The sequence below is a fragment of the Bombus pascuorum genome, chromosome 1 (assembly GCF_905332965.1).
Source record: "Bombus pascuorum chromosome 1, iyBomPasc1.1, whole genome shotgun sequence".
Classification (NCBI taxonomy): domain Eukaryota; kingdom Metazoa; phylum Arthropoda; class Insecta; order Hymenoptera; family Apidae; genus Bombus; species Bombus pascuorum.
The window spans coordinates 29,615,250-29,637,714 of NC_083488.1; the positions used below are offsets into that span (position 1 = coordinate 29,615,250).

Below are 22,465 nucleotides of genomic sequence, written 5' to 3' on the forward strand. Positions count from 1 at the left end.
GCGGCGAATTAAAAAACGCTTCACGGGAACGTTATTCGACGGAACTGTTTATCGCGTACGATAAAAGTCGTACCTTTTATCTCAGTGCTTTCATTTTTCGAAATACGTTCTTAAGAGGGTGCCCCGTCTGTATATAAATTTTTAACCAAAGCTCGAAGTATCAGAAAACATCAATCTACTGAACAAACATAAAAAAGACATTAGAAGTAAATTTATCCGTGTTTCTTTTGCAGCATTATCCGTGCATATGCTAGAACGATTATAGAAATACAGGATAAATTTTTCTCCCGAGTGAGTTATTTCTGACGCTGATATAGCTACATTATATCTGTCCCGTATCGTGTTCAACCTCGCCACCGCGCCGGTCGAAAGTTTACTGCCCACTGGTCTACGGCACATTACTAAATATATTTACCCTCTAGCAATAACAACATGAAAATGATGGTTCCTTTGCTAAAAGCCATCTGACGCACTTTGTGCGCTTGAAATTAATGTAATCATTATTATAGTCGCGATACAAATGGTTGCGTAGAACGTAATTTATTCACTGTTAACGAGAAGATTAATGAAACAGTATCTATTAAGGCTCTGTCATTGAATATTTTGCTTGTAATGTTGAAACAACGATTATTCGTGCTTTATCGTTCAATATTTTGCTTATAACGTTCAAATAATTTGTATTAATATTGTTTAATATTTTGTTTATGATATCTTATCAATAATTATGGGGTATTTTCGCCATGTTTCTCAAAGGATATCTAATAAAAGTATTTATTAAAAATTTATCTCTTGTCGAAGAGTTAATAAAAATATTTATGTCGGATGAAATAAAATTTTCCTTTCTCGTTCGAAGGATATCGTGGAATTTAAGAACATAAAATGAAAGTTTCAAAGTCATAAAGAATGTATTAACCAGATGGAAGGTTCAAATATCCAAGGGAAAAATGCGACAATGTGCAAACGCAACGAAAGAACGAATAAAAATATGAATATAGCTTTTAAAGTTATGTGCGAAGGATTATTATGATGTTTTATACGTCATTTAGTTATTACACGATAACTGAAAATATGTTCGGAAAATTCATCTCGTTTAAATCTCTATGATGTTATTATCGTACAAAGAAACTTATGTCTATACTACTGACATATGTTCTAGCAAACTCTACAATTATTATAGTTTACAGTAAAGATATATATATATCTATATATACATTCTTATGATGTATACTAAAGAAAAAGAGAAAGTTAAGGTGTTAAGAAAATCACTATTTTAGTTCCAATAATGATAATGAGATATTAATCGCATGACAGAAAAAATTTTACTTTTACAAGAATCTAAATATTGTTCCTTACAGAAAAGATTTATAAATTCTTACATTATAAGAAACCTTAAAGAATCTTTGTTCCTTAAACTATTAATCGTGCATATAGAAAAGTTACAAGTATAACAAATTCACTTTTTACTACTTCAATATCTTTTCTAATATTCTACCTGTATGTATTACACATTTCTACTTTATGAAACGTTAATTATTCACATAGAAGAGCCACAAGTATAGTCAAATCATCGTTATAATAGATTATACTTTATGGACAAGTGATCTGCTTCAACTCACCTATCTCTTCCTGATACTTTACGCTTGTATTCTACACACATAGACGCTCATAATAAAGTTGACTTTTAATAATCTGATAATAAGAAATCAAAAGAATCAGAAAAAGAACTCGAAACTCAAACTCTAAAGAGAGTAAAGTGTGCGACATCTAGTATCTAACGGCTACAAAATGTAGCGAAGACCGCGTATACGAGCTGCCACCTCCGGCAGCTGTGTCCGTGAATAAAAAAAGCACTGGGGGCAGAGCAGCGTTTATGTTGTGAAAACGGGAGCAGCGTCCGAGTCCGAACCGACGAAATAGGAGCCGCGATAAACGAATGTGGGTTGCCCCTCTGAGACCTTGGCGAAGGTGGATGAGGCAGAGAGAGACGAGTCGAGGAAGGAGGCTACCTTATCAGAGGCAGCCTGGAGGCTGAAACTTCGTTCGCGTGGCCGACGTCGAACCACGAGGCGCCTCCATATATGGAGGGGGCCGTGCTAGGGAGAGGGTGTCGCCGACGCTCGAGTATAAAGTTCCACGACGCTGACGACCTCGCTTCACACCACGCCAGAAAACTCGACTCTCTTGGCGTTGCTCGCTCTTCCAATGATCGCTGATTAATTGGTCATGCGACGCCTGTTAATCTTTCATACACCTACTCAATTGGAGGAATTTAACATCTTCATAGATTTTAACGCGAGATTCCGAGCATAGGATGGAAATATAAGTCTTGAAGATAGAAAGAAGAACAAGAAAGCTTTCTGCATATACTAGGAAGTAGTTTTGGTTGATTCAACGAAAGTTTCGTTATATGGTACTCATTATAGTGAAGTTGATCTGATTTAACATACGTAATTGGACCATCTTGAGATTTTAGTGCGAGATTACAAATATACAGAGTGAGAGTACGTATAAATGTTCGGGATACAATCGAAAACAATAGTTTGAACAATATTCTTCTATTTTTGTGCAAGAAAGAATTTTATACGTTATAAGAAGAAAACAATTTTAGTTGATTCAACGAATGTCCTATTATAAAATGAATTTGATATAATTTAACAAGATTAATGTCGTTATGGTTTCAATACCTTCGCAATTAACGAACTAGACATCATTATTTGTTATGGATTATATGTCTTCCGATAAAACGAATTGAATAATCAACTGCATTCCGCTGATTTTACCCGAATTAAAATAATTCGGTGTTAATTAGCTCTAGCAGCGACATAAAATTGAGCTGTGGCGTTGTATGATGAGTAGGGTAGTTACGCTACGGTAATTTTTAGGATTGGAGAATTAGAAAATTTTTTATTTTGAATAAATCAAAATTGTTTTAGGACATTCGTGCTTTATTTTGGAAAGAGTGCTATTCTCTCTAGAATATGTTTTGTAATTTTTGAAAACGAAAACAACTTGATTCACAGTGATAGTTTTGGCATCGGTTACAATTTATGGAATGCTGAAAAAAAAACAAGAATTCTTTAAATGACATCAGACAACGATTAGAAATATATTGCGAGGGTTTAGATATAGCACAGATTTAGTAAGAGAAAAAACAGAATGTTTTATATAGTTCTCAATCCTATTTTAGAAAATAATGGGGAGAAATATTAAACATTTGTTTTTTCGTTAAAAGTTTCTGACATTAAATTTATTTTATTTTTAGTAATTAATATTTTCTTCTTAATTTATACATTACTTATAATGTATAATACATTAAGATATATTTCACAAAATAAGTGTAGATTTCAAATATTTCTACCAGAGTGAAGTCAAAATTACAAAATCTGCAAACAAATCTTTGAAAAAGCGCAGGTACATCGCGACATTGTTACAACATATTTTAATGTTAAAATTATTAAAAGATTTTAATTATGGATACTTTCTTAATGGTGGTAATAACGATGATGTCCTTGATGGTGATGTTCTTGATACTGATGATGTTCTTCATAATGATAATGTTGTTCGTGATGAGGATTTGATCTAATAATATGAGGTACAATTGGTTTTTTAAAAGGTCTATCTCTTCCACCAAATCTAAGTTGACCTGACCCCTTTTTGCCACCAAAACCACCACCTACATAAAATTATAACAACTATTAGTTATTTGTACATATTATGATATAAAGTTTAGAAAATTGAACACTTATAAGCAATTAGGATGTAATTACTTACCAAGTCTCCTTGGTTTCCACCCATGCAAAGTACGTCCACACTCGTAATCTATAAAAATTTGATAGCCTTTTAACGTAGCATCTACGCAACGTCTAATTACTCTTCTAGCTTCATCTTCGTTTCTCATTTCAATAAATCCATAACCTTGGGATAATCCAGTCACAACATCAACTATAACTTTTGCCGATACAACTTCTCCATATCTAGAAAAAAACTGAATTTATTAATACTTAAGTATATATGTTTTTTTTATTTATGAAAACAATAAAAGTTGAAATATATTAACATACCTCCTTTAAATCATGTTTGGTAATTTTTGGACCAAATCTGGCGACAAATAATGTCCTTTCTGGTTTTGATTTTAATCCATGAGGTGGTTCATAATGTGCTTGTATTGCACGACTAATAGCTTTATCATGTGGTTCTGTATCTGTACCATCAATGCTACCTGCTTTCAAAGGTTCGTATTTTTTGGCATAAGGACTCCAATTCTGCAAAGCGTCAACCTGGAATATAAATACATTATATTTTAAGATGTATTGATATACAATCTAAAGAATGTATGGTTACGTATCCCTAGTAAATCGAAACATAACCTACTGAATTGTACTGAATTGAACGTTCTTTAAATAGTACTTTAACATACACTTAATACATTTGTTTTAAAATATCTCTAAAGTGACACGAAATTACTTTTATTTTTATTACAATACATCATTTACTCACCATCTTTATAAAAATAAAGTATAATGTATATCGACAAGAACGAATGTCATCAAATTATGAAAAAGATAACTATTATCACACGTCACATTCGAAAAATTATAATTATTGTGAACTAATATTTTCTGAAACAGAAAAAAAACGATATAACCTTTCCTATATAATAAACACTGTCAATGTTAGAAAACAATTCCGGATTATACGACGTCGCCATCTGTATGAAATATTAGAAAACGAATTTGAATTGAAAATCGTGAAATTCTCGGATCAGTCTTATTTTTTAAAACTATTACAAACAATAAATTACATTAAAGAAATATTATGTACAATTGTAATAACAACTATAACAATTTTATTTTATTCTAACAAAATTATACCACTAATGGTACATTATATTATATATAACTCATTATCGTACATATTCAAGATTCAAATACTTCCAAGTAACAATTGTTTTGTCAAAACAAAAGATTATAAATCAATGCAAGAATTATCAAATTATCTATAATACATATAATAATATATAATAACTTTTCATTCTTTTGTTACTAATAACTCGTGCAAATAATAGATGCGACTATAAATAACAGAAGACGACAAATTAACGACATTCTTTTTAACATTGTCGTTATTATTGTTTTTATTTTCTATTATTACTTTTCTGAGATTTGTTGAATTTGTCAAATTATTTGAAAGCCTCGCTGTTCAACGAGCGAGGAGCAACAGCCGCGATTGGAAATAGGAAACGTCAGACAACAGGTGGAACTACATCTATTAATATAATACAATATCGTGCGGCTTTGTGTCGTCCACGACACTGTAGAAGACTTTATTTAAAGGCACGGCTGGTGCGTTACATGCTCGTATTTACATAATACGAATTCCTATCGCGGGATAGCCTCATAAATTCACGATACACGCGGTTGCAGGAATTTCGTGGTTGAACGCGTGTATTTTATCGACGGTGGCGTCAATTTCGACCTTTTAGTATTTATTAATCGCAGAGGCGGCGCGACGTTTCCAATAGATAGAGACGAATACACAATCATCATGCGTACCATGAATACGGATTATAAATTTACAACGGACATAACCCTTCACTCGAACAACAAAGAGACAGTTTACCGTACAGTTTCATGCAACAAAGTCATAGAAAATAGAATATTTATTACATTCGTATTCGTTATTGGAAATATAAATAAAAAATTATAATATGCCGTTTAATTTGATAAAATTACACGTCGATATGCATATGTTATTCATATAATAATGGATTATTATATATTATGATATATGCAAGTACTTACATTATCAAAACATCAACTGGTGTCAAAGCATGAACTAAATGGAAAAATATTGGTTAAAGTTATAGTTATGAATATAATTATTCTTATTCTAATTATAGTTACGTTCTAAATTTGAAGAAAAGAAATCAATCGAAATTCTACCATCTAATAAGAAAGATTTTTAGATATTTAAAAGAAAATCAAACTTTTAGAATTCTCATTGAAAATAAAGATATGTCGAATTAATTATTTTAATACATACATATATTGACATAAGTTCTCCTTAAATTATCTATCTAATTTAAATCAACCTGAAATCAAATGTTAATTACGTAACAGATAAATAATCATTGCTAAACTATATGACTGGCGTATTTCATTCGTATACAAATAAGAGAAGATATGTATAGTTCAATACATTAAATGGTAACGATGAAAAGTATTAAAATATTTGTCTGAATTAGTGATTGAATTATATCTAGGCTTATAATAATTTTTGGTACATTGTTCCACGTTAAAGTGGAATTAGTTTCATCGTATCAATGTTTCTATAATACTGTCACAGTTTCCAAATTTACAGTTCCAAGAGAATATTAATCAAACACTAAAATTTCAACGTCTACGAAAAAGTTACAAGCTTCTAGCGTTAATTTCATTACGCGTACGAATGTTTTAATCGTTACGTCTTAATGGAGACGCAAATTAGAAGAAAAATAATACTTCACATGGTTACGCTGATGCAAGTATCCTGCCCAGAAATCATCGCGATATTTCTGTATACTCGACGAGAATCGAAACTTAATGATTAATTCGCTATCTAAAAGTAATCTAGAGATAGACTATCAAACTAAATCGAGTTCTAAATGGGCACCCATTCGTCTCAACGCTAATATCGTGTTAACCGCTTTAATCCACCTCTTCTTGATGACATACCGCTTTAACCTAATTTTACAGATCGGATTCTCCAAGGCCACGTCCAACCATCGGTGTTCTAATAGTTGAGTAGCGGATGGTCTTTTCCTGAAGCAAAACAATCGATCAAATTTACGATTATTTCTAAGCAAATCGGTTGATATCTTAAGCATGGCGAGAGACAAAAGTGTTCATTTACATAATTGGAATGTAGAAATAAAAAGAGAACTATTTTCTATTGTTACTGCACAAACAAATTTTAACGTAGTTATTTGGTAACTTGTAATGAGACAAGATTCGCATAATAGCAACATCTTGTCGAGACAAAATTGTTCGTGTAATACAATTAATTAATTTCCTTCTCTTCTCTTTTCGACGAACGACTAACGTTAACAGTAAATTTAGACTAATAAAATTAAGAGGAATCTGGTTCTATATCTTCCCAGTCTTCAGGACCTTCTTTTAACGTTATACGGTATCCATTTATGGATTAGTTTTTGTTCGTGTACATTTGGACCGTTTAGAAGCCACGTTAATGGACTTCACAGATCGGAAGGTATAGAAGAACGATGATGTTGCTTGCAAACAATGTTTTTCCGATTTACTTCGGAATTTATCGTTATTTGTGTCATCTTCTTGCGATGAACGAATTTACGAAAGTAAATGATTTGAGAATTGAACGTTAATTATACATTTATATAATGAAATGATGAAATTCATAAAAAGTGGAGTAATGAGCAAATTGGTTTCTAGCAAGTTCGCATATAATGTACAGTTGCATGTAGTTAAATATACTTAGTACAGGAAACATCTCTCCTTCTATTTTTACATTTCAACTATACGAAAATTTTTGTCTCTTACTATATATTCTTCCTTTTGTTGCTAACCAAACTGAATGTAAGAGGAATATTTTCTTGGAGACCAAAGAAAAGAACGAATACACGTGTCGATTATCGAAAAATTTTAATAATCATTCGTTTTCTTTTTCTAAATCGAACATAATAAATTTGACAACACGAGCAATTCACCAGGAACTCACGTATTTACTTGAATTCGACACAAATGAATTCAAATGAAATTGCGCACTCATTATAAATTCTTCAGTTCCATCCAAACCGGAAGTAGCAACGCTATTTGTATACATTAAACAAAAAATAATCGTATGTCTTCACTGTGTCATCCACCACCGTCTCTATATCTTGTATTGCCCTGAGAACTTCACAATGGCGAACGATCCTCATCGTCGTCGTCGTCGTCGTCGTAAGAAACGACAGGCAAATCCAACGTAGCCCTCGACTCCTCCAACGGAATCGTCTCAACGATGTATCGAACTCGACGTGGATGAACTAACGTTAGTCGCCGTCGACTTTTGTTGTTTCGATTGGAAATATTCGGCCAAAGAGTTCATCGTTTTCCTAGCAACAGATTCCTCGCCACACCAATCAACGCTGACGGACTTCCGACCAACTCCTGACGACCTCGTGGTTCCTTCCCATTCACCAAGCAAATGTAGCAACAAATCCTTGGTATTAGTAGGTTCATCCAGATTCAGACTCTTATGCAAATTACGAAGGGCAGAAATTCGTGGGACGTCCCTACTAGTCTCACCAAATTGTTTCACCCGTGCGCGCCGCCACGGTGGAGTAAGATCCATCTCAGCCTCATTTCTGTTAAATACTATTTCATTTTTCTTACTCGTTATATCTTCCACTTTCTTCTCGAAAGATTCCGACCTAACTGATTCTATAGAGCCTTTCCGGCTTCTTTCCTCCTCTTTCTTCTGCTTCGACTTCTTCAACGAGGCGAACATATTCGCGGTACTGGTTTCCGTGTTCCTATCAAAACTACGACTACTATGGAACGTGGTTCCGTTGAGCTTCCTGTGTCTTACTATGCTCGACAATTTCTCCGCAATTTCGTTGCATTCGGTATTTTCAACAACCAATCCGTTCCTCGAACGAACACCGTTCCTCTTGTCCTTGTCTTCGAGCGGCTTCTTGCTCTGCTCGCCGGTCTCCGAGGAGCTTTCCTCCTCGTTTGAATATCCGCTCGCTCCCGTCGCTATGGATCTCAGACGCTCTGATAATTTGATTATCTCATCAGCCAAGATGATTTGACTGGCAGGGTCGCCCCTTGACTTCTCCGTGGTGACGCCCTCGGAGGCTCTCCTCTCGAGACCGTAGCTAGGCACCGTCAGGAACGTGCCGTAGCTCTCTCGGGGTGAGCCGTCCGTCGCTTCTGACGGTTCGCTGGAGATACTGGCACAAGGCGACGGACTGTGACCTCCTAACGACACTAATTCCTCGTAATCGCGAGTCGAATTCTGTTGAGTCAACACACACTGAGGAATATCTATGATATACGGGCTGTCAGGGTGCTCACGCCAGCGCTCCACGAACAGCCTCAGATTGTCCTTGGTCACGTCCAACTCGTCTACGCTGCTCGTTTCCACTCGAGGGATTGGCAGATCTGGAGTCTTCGGCTTCGATATCGTCACCGTTTGCTCGACCTGCTGCTGTTGCTGCGTCGCTGGCTTCTTCGCCAACCAACGATGTTCCCTGCAGTGCGTGGCCGACATTCGTTTGCTGAAAGATTGGACAGCTCCTTCGTGAGGATGATCCAGGATCGCCAGGAATTTGTTTCGGATGTTTTGTGTCTCTCTTTCTCTGTTGCTTTTTGATTCTTTCTCTCTCTCTCCCTCTCTTTCTCTCTTTTACACAGACATATATATATGTGTATATATATATATATGTGTGTAGAATTTTTGCCTGTTCTCTTCTGAGCCGGGAAGTGCAACTCTATATAGATTTTCAACGATGGAAGCGAATGGTTTGATAGCGATGATGAGATGGAAACGCGGGGAACACGTGTGAAGCTATAGAACGTGTTTCCTTGAATGGAATTTGAAAATCAGAGCCAGACAGACGTCTCGAGATCAAGAAACTATATGTACGATGGATTTCCGCTTCCTTGGCCGCTTTTGAATGCTTTTTTTAGAAGCAGCAGGTCGAACGGATGTTGAGACTGTTCGTGAACGCACGGCGTACGAGAGTAATTCGATTCTTCTTCAAAATGAAGTTGAGAAATTGAGTATTCGATTCGATTCGTTGAACGCACTTGCGTGCTTTCTGTTAGGAGTTTAATTCAAAGGAACGTAAAATCGTAATTCGTGCTGAAATCATTGATTTACGCAGATTAAGACTGACGTTTGAAAGTCGGTAGTAATTTATTGATTCTGCTTGCTGATAACATATATCGCTTCCAGTGAAAAGCAACATATTGAAAATGAAGGAAACATGCTCAGGATTAATCAGACACAAAGGGAGAGAGAGAAAGTCGAAGAGTAACCGTGAAAGAGTTACAACAAAGACGCGAGCGTAACTGTCCAGATAATCGAACGTTCGAAAGAACTTGTTTTTCTCTTCATTTGCAAGATCTTACTTCGAATTAAATTCAATTTCGATATCTTTTAATTAAGAAATTATTTATAGATCAATTAAGAAATTTAGAATACGAAAATGTAACATAATCTTTAGAAATCTATTGCGAAGAACGAAGTATAACGATCAGAATAAAAGCAATCGGGAAGTATTATTGCAATTTTAATTACGCCATTCGTATCAACAACGATTATTTTATTATCTCAAGTTAAAACAGAAGTTACACTTGATTACGTGTTAGAATTAAAATTACAATTTCTTCGTGAGTTTTGACTTCGCCTTCGACGTAAAAAGATCGCTAAAATGATATACTCGCGTATTTTTCTTTTAATTTTTAATTTATAAACGGCTAGAGAAACTAGAGTTACAGGATTTCAATATTTGACGAGAAATCCTAATATTTATTCCATTTGCTACATAATTAATTTTTACCCTGCTAGTTTCTATGAATATTCCATGATTTGTTCATATACTTTACACTTAGTTTGCAAATGATTGAATAACAATTGGTAATCGAAAGACTAAAATTGCGCAATTTCAATATTTACAGTAACTACACGATCAATTTTTAGTCTTATCGTTCTTGTTTGTGTTAAATGTGCACGTAGAGATCGTAATCCGAACAATTCGAAACAGAGGATCATTTAATCGAGAGAATGGAATAAGGTGATCGAAGGATACAGAAAATGATGGCTCTGTTGAATTTTCTTGGCAAACGATGTACATACAGTCAAAGACAAGAAAGTTGTTCGTGTATTTCGTTATCTGGGCAGCTGCGTTCATTAATAAGTTTTGCGAACGTGTCAGTGTTCACGTTCGTCTTCTGTCAATCGTAATTAGCAACGTGGTTCGGATATTTTAGCATAAGTCCACGTCACCTTTGTACGACGTAATATTTCTCAAAAATAACAAGCGATACGTACTCTTTGTCTTTGACTAGCAGACAACGGATAAAATCCTTCGCGTCTTCGGATATATTGGCGAATGCGTCATGATCAAAGTCGTACTTCGCGATGGTCACGTTTGCCATTGTCTCGATGTCTGTGTCTCCCATGAACGGTGACAAACCGGATAATCTGAAAATAGAAATAAATAATTTGCGTACGTCTCGTTGTAATTTACATGGAGTAATGAAATGCGAATGATTTTTAATTTCTTCGCCGAGGAACAAACGAGAAATAATTTTAGTGGTACAATCTACGGTTAAATCACCAAGCGTTATGTTTATGTTCCTCACTTTGTTAGAAAATAGAGCTGTGGAATGCGAAACGCGCTTTATACGTTTTTCGTTGAAGGCTACTTGCCTAATGTTTGTAGTAGAAGCAGAATTTTTCTAATAGGCATTTACGGGGAAGTATGTATCAGGGTTTATATGCAAGATAGATAAAATAAACAAAATTCTATGTTAAATTTAGTAGAAATTACGGAAGAATACATTTAGCGTGGAAAATTTGAGAATAAAACGTTTGAAAATTTAAGGATTCGAATATTTCAAGGTTTACAAATTTGAAAATTTAGAAACTAGAAAATATAGAAAAACTTAGATTAATCGGAAACGTGTCGTTTTCTAAATTCGTAAATCTTCTCTTTCGAAAAATCAAAAATATTTATTACACGTATATTTCAAGCATTGTCGATATTTCTTACTTGTTGTTAAACGTTTCTCAAATATTTATGTTCCCGCTTTTCCATGTAAAGTAAACGGATCGAAATTGAAGGGCAACTTACAATACGTAACAGATGACGCCTATACTCCACATGTCGGTACCATAACCAATCTGATCGAAATTTACGACTTCCGGTGCAACGAACTCCGGCGTGCCAAATAGAACTTGCAACTTCTTCTTTGGATCGTACTCCCTCGCCAGACCGAAGTCTATGATTTTGATTCTATTACCCTCCTTTGTCAAACATAATATGTTTTCAGGCTAGAAACAGAGAGTATATCAATTACCTTATCGTCATATTGTCAAATGTGAATCAGAAAGCGAAATAATGTAATTATATGGTAAATTGTAAAATATAAATTAAACCAAACTAAGCGATAAAACGCTTTTAAAATTCATTAACTGTAGCTTCTATTTAATAACTCTGTTCATTTATGTGATAAACCAGATATACTTCAGAGTTAATACGCAAATTACGTTAATATAACTATGAATGAAAAATATACAAAAAATACATTTACTGCTACTAAAGTCTGTCTTCTTCTCGGGAGTTGCGTATCTTTAATTAAAATTCATTAACTATAGCTTCTATTTAATAACTCTGTTCATTTATGTGATAAACCAGATATACTTCAGAGTTAATACGCAAATTACGTTGATATAACTATGAATGAAAAATATACAAAAAATACATTTATTGTTACTAAAGTCTGTCTTCTTCTCGGGAGTTGCGTATCTTTAATTAAAATTCATTAACTATAGCTTCTATTTAATAACTCTGTTCATTTATGTGGTAAACCAGATATACTTCAGAGTTAATACGCAAATTACGTTAATATAACTATGAATGAAAAATATACAAAAAATACATTTACTGTTACTAAAGTCTGCCTTCTTCTTGGGAGTTGCGTATCTTGATTTATTTATTGCGTAATCTTTCTCATAATACAGTTAAACTGAGAATTTCTATGACGAAAAACATATGCAATTGCCGAGGAGAAGCCATATTTTAGCAGCAATAAATGTATTAATCGTCGAGTAACAAAACTCAGCTGTACCGCGTGTAAACTAATAACGCAAATCGATATTTTTCAGTATAATTCACCTTTAAATCGAGATGTAAAATATTCTGTCGGTGAACGAACTCTATACCCTCGCAGATCTGTCGCATGAAAACGGCGCAGCTACGCTCGGTCAACACGAAATCGTCGTCTATCACCCTCTCAAATAGTTCGCCACCTTCGATCCTTGAACATACGCGAAAATAAGCATAATCGAGATGATTCCTCTAAAATGAACACACTTGCTGTATCGAGAGCTTACAGTTCCAAAATTACGTATATCTGCTTGCCGGTGTCAATGGCATCGTAGAGCTGAATAAGTCGTGGATGTTGTAACCGTCTCATAATTTCCACCTCTCGTTCCACCGATCGTTTGTCCTCCTTTTTCGCCGTGTTCACCACCTTTGCGGCGAGCATCAAGTCGCTTACTTTCTCCTTACATCGATAAACGGTGCCAAATTTTCCTCTGCAAATAGGTACGATCTCGTTTCACGTATCTGTACACGTAAGAATTCGTAGAAACTTCTATCAAGGCGACTTCGATCGCATCGTTGTCTTGGCTTTCATTCGTTAACGTTAGAATTATACGCGATCGTACGCACGGTTCCGTCAAAATGATGGCTTTCAAATCTATCGTTTCTACAGTTACCAAAAAATATGCAAATCCATGCAGTTTATAAAATTAATTTTTATTAAGTAAGTTGATTTCTATTTAATTAGAATCGTACAGGCAGAATATTTTTAGATACACTTTGAAAGTTGGCAAGTAATTACCAGTTGTGCAATAAAAGTGTTAACCGTTGTTTTATAGATGCTTTTCGTTACAATATTTATCTACAAGTTACATTTACTTTGCAAGTAATTCGAGCATTTTTCCACGTTTCTAAACAGCGGTATAATTTCTCAAATATCTTTTCATCTTTTTGTAATACTTGTAATTTTCAATTTTCATAACTGTAGCTTCAAATCTCTTTCTAGTCTTCTTTAAATTTCTTATAATTTTTTTCTAATCTTTCGATTAATTTCATTCCATTTCGATACATTTTTCTATCCCATTCTCGATTTCCTAGAACGTTTGAATTATTAAAACGACTTAACGACAGTACCAAATATTTACCGAAGAAAGGAATTGACTTCTGTCAGTTATCCAATAAACCATCTTCACCCGTATGTTCTTTGAGACCTCGTAAGCTTCGTAAATTATAACAATTCACTCTTGATACTGCGCGAAATCAAACGTTATTTTCGACGAAAAAATCGTACCCCAGTCTAAACGTGTACAATCGCTTTCGCTCGAAGCATAAACACGTTTCGTGTAAATTGTTCGACGGACAGAAACGCATTAGCTATTGTTGATGCATGGTAATGTGCGCCAAACATCGAAAGCTATACTCGTTACAAATATTCTTGAATCATTTTTAAATATCAAGTTTTACGATAGAGTAGAGTTTCATTGGTAACAAAATGAAAATAAAATGGAACTCGCTAATGGTAAGAAGATGCTCGCTGGAACCTTGAAAATGGGATAAAATAGACGGTTAAATAATACATGATAGTATGTATTTCTTTGTAGTCTTGCAATAGTAAATGTCAGCGTAATAAATCGTGGTAACTTGAGAACATTTAGGTATGCGAAGGAACAGAACAAAAACACCTTGTTAATATTTCATTGAACGTCTCAAGAACGCCAACAGCAGTCGCATTCGTGAACTTTGACCTTGTTAACTCCAACATTCCTTCTTCTTATATAAACAAGACGCCTTATTTCTTTTTCTTATCGTAATTTATATCATTGTTAAAACAATTTATCCGAATAATCTGTTTTAATGAAAATTACACTTCTCGTGCTGATGGTAAATGGCACATCGATTAAAAGTTAAACGATTTCAAGATTATAACGTTAAATCGTTTACGTACGCTTTTCGGTTTCATTTTTCAAGCATTTTTCTCCATAAGAGAAAATGTTGCGAAAGATTTTCCTCCAGCAAAATTTTACTCAAAACGTTAACGTTGTACGTTAGAATGTTATTCTCGCAGAGGGAGAGTCATCGAAATCCAAGAAAATTAGGAATTTTGTATACAAACAGACACGTCTCGATACTAAATGATTTCGCAAGAGATGAGTAATACGTGATATCTTTAATATTACATTTCGAGTTTACTTAAACAGTGACATGTAGAAATGTGCAAGAACACAGAAGAGTTTAGAGGACCGTAACTCTTTCGATTAAAGCTCCAACCGCGTAAAGATCGAATTGAAAAAGCTAATAAATCACGAAGGCGATCATTTAAAAAAGAACGATAAACGAGCGAATCGATTTTTCCTGTTTAAATTGCAAATAGTTGCGTCCAATTTCGTGTTGTACCAAACAAAATAAATTTCTCGTGCGCACCTGTCGCGATTTCAAAATTTATCGCGTCTTGTTGTGCCAAGCAACGCCGGCAACAACTTTGACAATTTTACCGTTCATATCGCGCCAAGATGATTTGGCTATAAGTATAGTTACAAAGGATATTATACTCGCATTCTTTTCCACTCGATCGATATAATTTATTATGTTCTGCGTTTATAAATATGCACAGGAATGTCATCTTGACTTGGAACGAATCGAGAAAAATTCGTGAACAGAGAAAATTCTTCGTGAACAGAGAAAAGAAAAATCCGGAGAAGCATAGAATCAACCTATGGTTTTTGGAGCCTTGTTTAAACACGATGGTGTAACGTGGCTGTCACGAAGCCAAGTTAGTGACTCATTGAGTTAGTAGAGCATACTATGGACGCAGAAATTACAAATTATCGCAGTGGAATGTTTGCCAGAAAATCGTATGATGCCGTGGCGAGGCTGCGTTTTAATCTGCATTTTAATCAGTTGCGATGTGAAAACGATCCAAGAGTTCATTTAGAGGGAACAGCGTCAAAATGTTTGCTCAAATAATTAGCGTGAAAATTAACTGCTACAGTTATTGCTACGTTGTTATGCGCTGTTTAATTTTTTTAAATTTCCTCTGCCACTTTGATCTTTCTGACTTCTTGTCTACGTACATTTTCTAACAATTCTCTTACGATCGATTTTTATTACGATCTCGTATCGTAATATGTCAGTCCATCGAACCTACAGACCTTCTAGCTTCTCTTTACTCTTATAAAATCATTCTTATAAAAGCAATTTCATAATTATTTCGAACAGTATTGTAGTCGACGCAAAATTACTGCCACAGTGTGTTCTTCCACTGAGCAACTACGAGTCTTTAAGCATGTACATCAGACGTGTACATAAACTATACGATAGGATAAATTATCATAATTTCAAGCTAAGTAGTAGTCTACAATTATAAACTGTCTCAAGTATACACAGATAAGGTGAAAAGTGATTCAGCTTGGAACGTAACGTCGATGCTCGATCGAATCTATGTGTCAAGAGTAAAAGCGTCAGGATGCTGGGCGATTCGACGCACGAACGTCAGTCACTACGAAAAACTCATTATTTATAGACGTGCAAGGACCTTGATTACACTTCGAACTTGGTGCAGCGTCGACTCTCTGCATACCTTCGTTATCAAACTGCACAGCACATTCGATTCATTTCGATGGCCATCCAGGAGATATTTTTCGCAAGTGGCTACGATTCATTGCAATGATTCACGCTATATCACGCACTCGATGGAAAATGGCCAATTCGACAGAGATCGCCGAACGATGAAAACGATTCCGGTTAATTGGAAAATATGATTTACGATTGTACAACTTGTTATTAGAATAACAGTCGTGCTCGATAATTCGAGATGGAGATTTTCTAGAAATTCGAAGCCAGAAATATCGCATTGATCGTGAATGAAGTAATTTTATCACAGAAATGGTCAATGACTCGAGATCGTGCACCTTTTATTGGAATTTTCAGATATAAATGTTGAATAGAATTTGCATTACGAATGATTCTAGTTTCGTTGCAGTCGTCGAAGTAAAAATTAAAGTACTATGATACGCCAATAGTCTATGTTGCGATAGTGATTGTTATAAAAACTTTGTCACAATAACGAGAAATTGATAGAACACATACGCTTAACGAAACAAGCGAATATTAGAAGTTTGTTCTTCAATTTTGAATTTAAAACAAAATTCTTCTTCAACAATATCGCTGAAGAATCTTTAAAAATTTCATAAAAATTTCTTTAATTCTTGAAACAATATCGGATATCAACATCTTAGTTTTCTATAGAGAATCCTCTGCCACTTTTCAGAAGCAAGTATTTTCTATTTATTGAGTCATTTAAATCGTTTCATAATATTTCAATACATTTCGCCAATTATTATCTAATCATCTCGAATAAAAGAAATTAAACTACTTGATTATGTATCCATAAAAATTCGATGCAATTTTCTTTAAAAATTGCAAACAATTTATCGTTTCTTCGAATAATCTCAAATATTAAAGCACGCATCATGGATGAAGATCTTCCGATATTTCTCGATCGAAAACAATCATTCGGAATCGACGGTTCACTAATAGTTTGTCATTGACATTCAGATCTTACCTTTGGCACTGATCCATCCGTCAATACTTTGTGCGTGGTTAGTGGTTACGAATACACATCAACATTGTGTCTCGCAATTAAAAATAAACTTACCTTTGCACCGATCCTAATCGAAAATAAAATTCTTCCCTTTGAAACTCGATATATCCATCGAAATAATTTCTCCGTTTTGACAACGTTTTCTACTTTGATAAATTGTCTTCGTAACTGCAAGGTATTTACCAATATTTTCTACGCAATATATATTTTGTTTAAAAACATCGCAATAACATGGCATAAATCAGAATGCAAATGGTAACTGGAAGAACGAACGTTCCAACAGTTTATTTCGTAGCTTTACTGGCTCGTGAAAGCGGCGGCGTTGCATGTAAAAATCATTCAGGTCCGAGTCTCATTCATAATGGCAGACACGCATAGTAACTGAAAGATTACGATGTATACAAGACAGGAATACCACGTTCGCCGGAAGGAATAAACACGTCAAGGTTTCGTACTTTTTCCTTCCTCTTTCTCGGACTCTCTTTCAGTCTCAATCCACCTCCGTCAACGGAAAATTTATCACCTATATCCTCGTTACTCTACCTTACAAATATTTCTTTCCAATTGTTTTACTTTTGAAACCGCTTCTAATACATGTAAGGTGTTTTAAGAAATCAAACATCTGAACGGTGTCCGTTGCAACCAATACAATTTTTACGACATTTTCGCATATTAAACATGCGTTTGAAAGGTCAAACGTATCGCGTTTCCTACGTCTCGTTCGACTAAATCTCGTTTGTCTGATTCTCGTTGAAAAATTTGTTCGAACGTTCGGTTGCGTGAAAAAAGATTTTCAGAAATACAGAAATCGAGCATCGCAATAGCATTAACAACTGACTTCAAAAAGGCTACTAGAAGCTTTGATTTCGTTTATCCGTGTCAGTCGAGGTTGCGTCCTTCAAAACGGAAATTCCATGTTCCTTGGATTCCGTTCCTCTATGCCTGAGGCATGCATTAGAGTCTCGGTACAGCTTGTATAATCATTGCGCAATACCAGCACGCATATTGTGTCAAATTCAGAAACAGCATGCCCAACCCTGCGGCTCGCCGCGATATTTGCAATGATCGTGTGCCTCTATATGCATAAATTCGGTCGAGTGGTCGACTCTGGAAAGTTACGTAGCGAATTTTACGCGTCTATTCCCATCGCGAACACGTAGGGTACGATGCGTTTCTCTGTTTATCAACAATAAAAATACGCAAATGTGATACGCAAGGAAATCGATGTGCGATCATCACTCACCGTCCGATCTCAGATTCGATGTCATAATGATCCTTGAATTCCACGCCCCGACGCACTGTCACATTTCGATAGGGGAAACTCGGTTCGAGCTCTGTAAAATACGAGAATTTATAATTAATATCAAAGTTTAGATCGTTGAAATAAATCTTGAAATTGTAATAAATTACTGTAGATCATCTTTATTCTATTGGCTTGGCTAAGTGACTGTGGATTTTGTCATTAGGTGGTATCGATTGTATTGCTGTTGAATTAGACTATACTTTCTTACTCGATGTGTATTACGCTCATCCAGGTGTTTTCTATAAAAGATAACTTAAAAAAAATCAGACGTCGTAAATGATAAAGTTTTTCAAAGAAATCGACCTTTTTCCGAGATTGTAAAACTCCACTTAGAATTTCAACCGAATCGCTAACGATTACAGTAGCGGCTGATACGATTATAAACAATCGATTAAAATTAAAAAGTCACTGGTATTTTAATATTACGGTGACTGATACGATTATAAACAATCGTTTAAAATTAAAAAGTCACTGGTATTTTAATATTACGATTTATTCAGACATTTCTAACTTTGATCGTAACTTTATATCTAGAACGAAATTGTCTTGCAATACTAAATCGTTTTAATATTTGCATCAACACACGGTATGTTGATTTTATTAAATCCAGATTTACGTATCATCCGTAGAGAAGAAGAATGACTGCGAGATAATTTTATTTCGTGATTTTTCACAACGTTGTTCACATTTAAACGCATTTTTTTATTTCATCGGTTGGAGTAATAAAAATAGAGAATAACGAATAATAAATTCAATTCGTTCGTTCGATTTAAACTCCAAACAATAAAATGAAATTATAAAAAATTCAAGCATTTTTTAAATTAACTTTGAATAAAGCGCATGGAAAACGACCCTATTATCGTACGGAAAATTAAAAATTTTCTTCTTCTGGTAAAAAAAACGAATTGAATTAAAAATGGACAATAATTGAGAAACGTATATTCTTATAAAGAGAGTCAAATCGTGACACGTGGATTATTTCGTATATGGAAGTTTCGTCGCTCGAATCGAAAGCTGATCATGCTGAAACTCGACTCGAGTTCCGTTACCGGTGGCAACAGTTCCGGTGACAGACGCGTTCCTTTACTTACGATAAGGATTCGTCAAAACCATCATAGTTTAACACGCGAGGTTCGAAACGAAAACCGAACGGCTCGTTAATTATCTATTTTTCGTTGAGCCTGGGTTACGAGGGAACCTCGCCAACTCAAGATTTCTGACATACAGGAAGCGGTGAACGTATATCGAATTGTCTCGCGTATAAATTTAGCAATTTTTGTGTCTCGACCGTGGTCACACTTTGATGTATAAGCTGCCATCGCGATCATGCACGATGTATACAATTATGCTACGCAAAAGCGATCGGAATTTAAATAGAAAATATAAATAGAAAGGCGCATGAATTTGTCACGTAAAATCTAGATTGAAATTACAGCAAAACAACAAATGAAAAGCAGAATTATTTCTTATATTAACTCACGATTATGATGGATCGTGACTCACATAAACGATAAATGAATCTCTGAAAAGCAAAACCGATCAACTCCGTCTTTTGTCAATTTTCCAGTTTCGTTACGTCGATTCTTAAGACACAAACGTTTTTAATTATTTAGTTAGCAATTTAGTTATCAAATTGAATTACCATAAGAGAATACTGTAAACAAAAGAAGTTTTCGATTCCAGTGTAGATGTAATAAAATAATATTTGTAACATCATTTTTCTCTGCTTTTCGATCTATGCGGTTGATCAATGTGACTTCTTAATCGCTAAACTATATATACTTTATATGGTTTTCTTTTTGTTTCGATACGAAATTCCTTCTTCGCTTTGAACAAGCGTCTCCCGATGAACGCGACAAACGCATAGTTTCGTGCCGGCCGCGACCTCATTTCACCCTTTTGTACGAGACAGCTGGTTAGAAACATCCGTAGCCTCGAACGATTTCGGGGTTCATCGAGACCGGTCGTTTAAAAAGATCGGTAAACAACCAGTGACGCTCCAGCATCGTCCCAAATTCCAGTGAATCACTGCATTTATTTAAAGAAAAACCACGCTCAAAACACACTCTGCACGCTTCACTTGGATAAGAATGAAATCACCACGAGTATAACTAGCCAAAGAAAGAGGAAACTCGGTTTAACTTAACGAAACTTACATCGTTTTTCGCTTAAAATCTCGACACTTCTTTCCTGCCTTATAGTATAAACAGATAACTTTAAATCGTCATAGCATTCATACACGTCGTCCCTTTTATAGAAATTGTTGCTTTAATATTAACGAGTTGTTAAAATAATCTGTCTAAAAGGAAACAATTCCACACTCGAAATTCCCATTCTCTTTTCTCCCTATCTCATGCAAATAAACATCTTCAAGTCACTATATATAGTTTATAATAGCACATTATTTGTATGAGGTAGGGAGAAAAGAGATTGAGAATTTCAAGTGTTGAATTATTTTCTGTTTGAATATATATTTTTTTTCAGACATCTCTTTCACATTTTCATTTATTCAACGTACCAATCTAAATAAATTCCAGTTAGTTTTAGTACCAGCAAAATATGTATTAAAATAGTTCTCCTAAAAAGAAGCACCTCTACGTTTAAAACCCTCGACACCAATCCTACTCACCATATACGATATGCTATGAGAGCCTTACATCTTATTATATTTCAAAAATCGTTCGCGTCGTTCACAAACAAAGCACAACGATTTTCGACGTTGATAAATTCGACAGTTCTACACTCGAAACCCTCGACACTAGTCCTATTCACACCACATAATATACCATATACTATGGAAATTGCATACCTCTTTATATCTATCGTACATATATATATATATATTCCAACGATCGTCTGCAACGATTCACGAACAAACTACGATCGTCTTCGATGCTCAACAATTGTACAATCGACATCAATCCTATTCACCACAAATAATATATCATACTTGGGAAAACTTTGTATCTTTGCATCTACATATTCCAACGATCGTTCCCATCAAACGTTTCACAAACAGATCACGATGATCCTCGATACCGAACAATTTTACACTCGAAACTCTGCATACCTATTCACCATACGTACGATAAAACTATAATTATTAAAACTTGATATCTATGTTCCAATAAATCATTCCCATCAAATATTTCACCAACGATCCACGATAATCTTCGACGCGATCGTAAGCATTCCATAGACTGGCACGCCGTTTGGTGTATCGAGCAATGCTTGGTCTCCCTTACCGCCCACCGGGTCAGTCTCGTCGACGCGTATCATCCTTTCGACGTCTTGGCTACCCTCCCCTAGTGCTCCAAGCCACCGAGGAACGGGTTGCGTTCGTCCGACAGTCGTTGGGTTGCACACGCGGACGATGATCGCGCTCGATCTCTCTCTCCTGGCGCTCGCCGATCCGGTGTACCCTAAAGGCAATTATTGACTATCGCGTTTGCGGTCTCGGGCGGCGAGTCCCCGGAGGCCGGCGGCGGGTGCCTCTTCTTCTCGGCTCGGACGGATTTAGATTTTCGGCGGACGCCGCGGATTCTGCTGGCGGGTCACGTGGCCAGTGGCGTTCCTCGGCGCCCTCCTGCTCCGCACGCGTTCTTCGCCAGCCTGCCACCACCTTCGATCCACTTTGTCCTAACTTCTAACGCCGGTTCGTTTTATCTTCGTTCTGGATTACACGATGCTAACGATTTCGATATCGGAGAACAGATCTAGGAACGGACGA

The 22,465-nt window shown here is 35.4% G+C and overlaps 3 protein-coding genes across 7 annotated transcripts in view; 1 reads left to right on the forward strand and 2 right to left on the reverse strand.

The window, feature by feature from the left end:
- Positions 1-22,465, forward strand: part of LOC132915935 (zinc finger protein 888-like) — an 88,891-nt gene that overhangs the window by 24,569 nt on the left and 41,857 nt on the right. The window lies entirely within an intron of this gene.
- On the reverse strand, positions 2,925-4,706 carry LOC132916010 (U11/U12 small nuclear ribonucleoprotein 35 kDa protein-like). Its single transcript, XM_060975761.1, has 4 exons — positions 4,498-4,706; positions 4,062-4,277; positions 3,772-3,985; positions 2,925-3,673 (listed from the first exon to the last, which is right to left on the reverse strand). Exons 1-4 carry the CDS (start codon positions 4,498-4,500, stop codon positions 3,483-3,485), a joined length of 624 nt encoding a protein of 207 aa, XP_060831744.1. The 5' UTR covers positions 4,501-4,706; the 3' UTR covers positions 2,925-3,482.
- Positions 7,670-22,248, reverse strand: LOC132915690 (uncharacterized). 5 transcript variants are annotated; one of them, XM_060975518.1, is made up of 7 exons: positions 21,981-22,248; positions 18,676-18,766; positions 13,123-13,326; positions 12,905-13,046; positions 11,861-12,060; positions 11,056-11,208; positions 7,670-9,277 (listed from the first exon to the last, which is right to left on the reverse strand). In XM_060975518.1, the coding sequence occupies exons 1-7, from the start codon at positions 22,012-22,014 to the stop codon at positions 8,008-8,010; spliced, it is 2,094 nt and encodes a 697-aa protein (XP_060831501.1). In that variant the 5' UTR covers positions 22,015-22,248; the 3' UTR covers positions 7,670-8,007. The 5 variants fall into 5 exon arrangements, with proteins under 5 accessions (XP_060831501.1, XP_060831519.1, XP_060831514.1 ...); XM_060975536.1 differs by lacking the exon at positions 21,981-22,248 and adding an exon at positions 21,806-21,953 and having other exon boundaries at positions 13,123-13,357; XM_060975531.1 differs by lacking the exon at positions 21,981-22,248 and adding an exon at positions 21,806-21,952.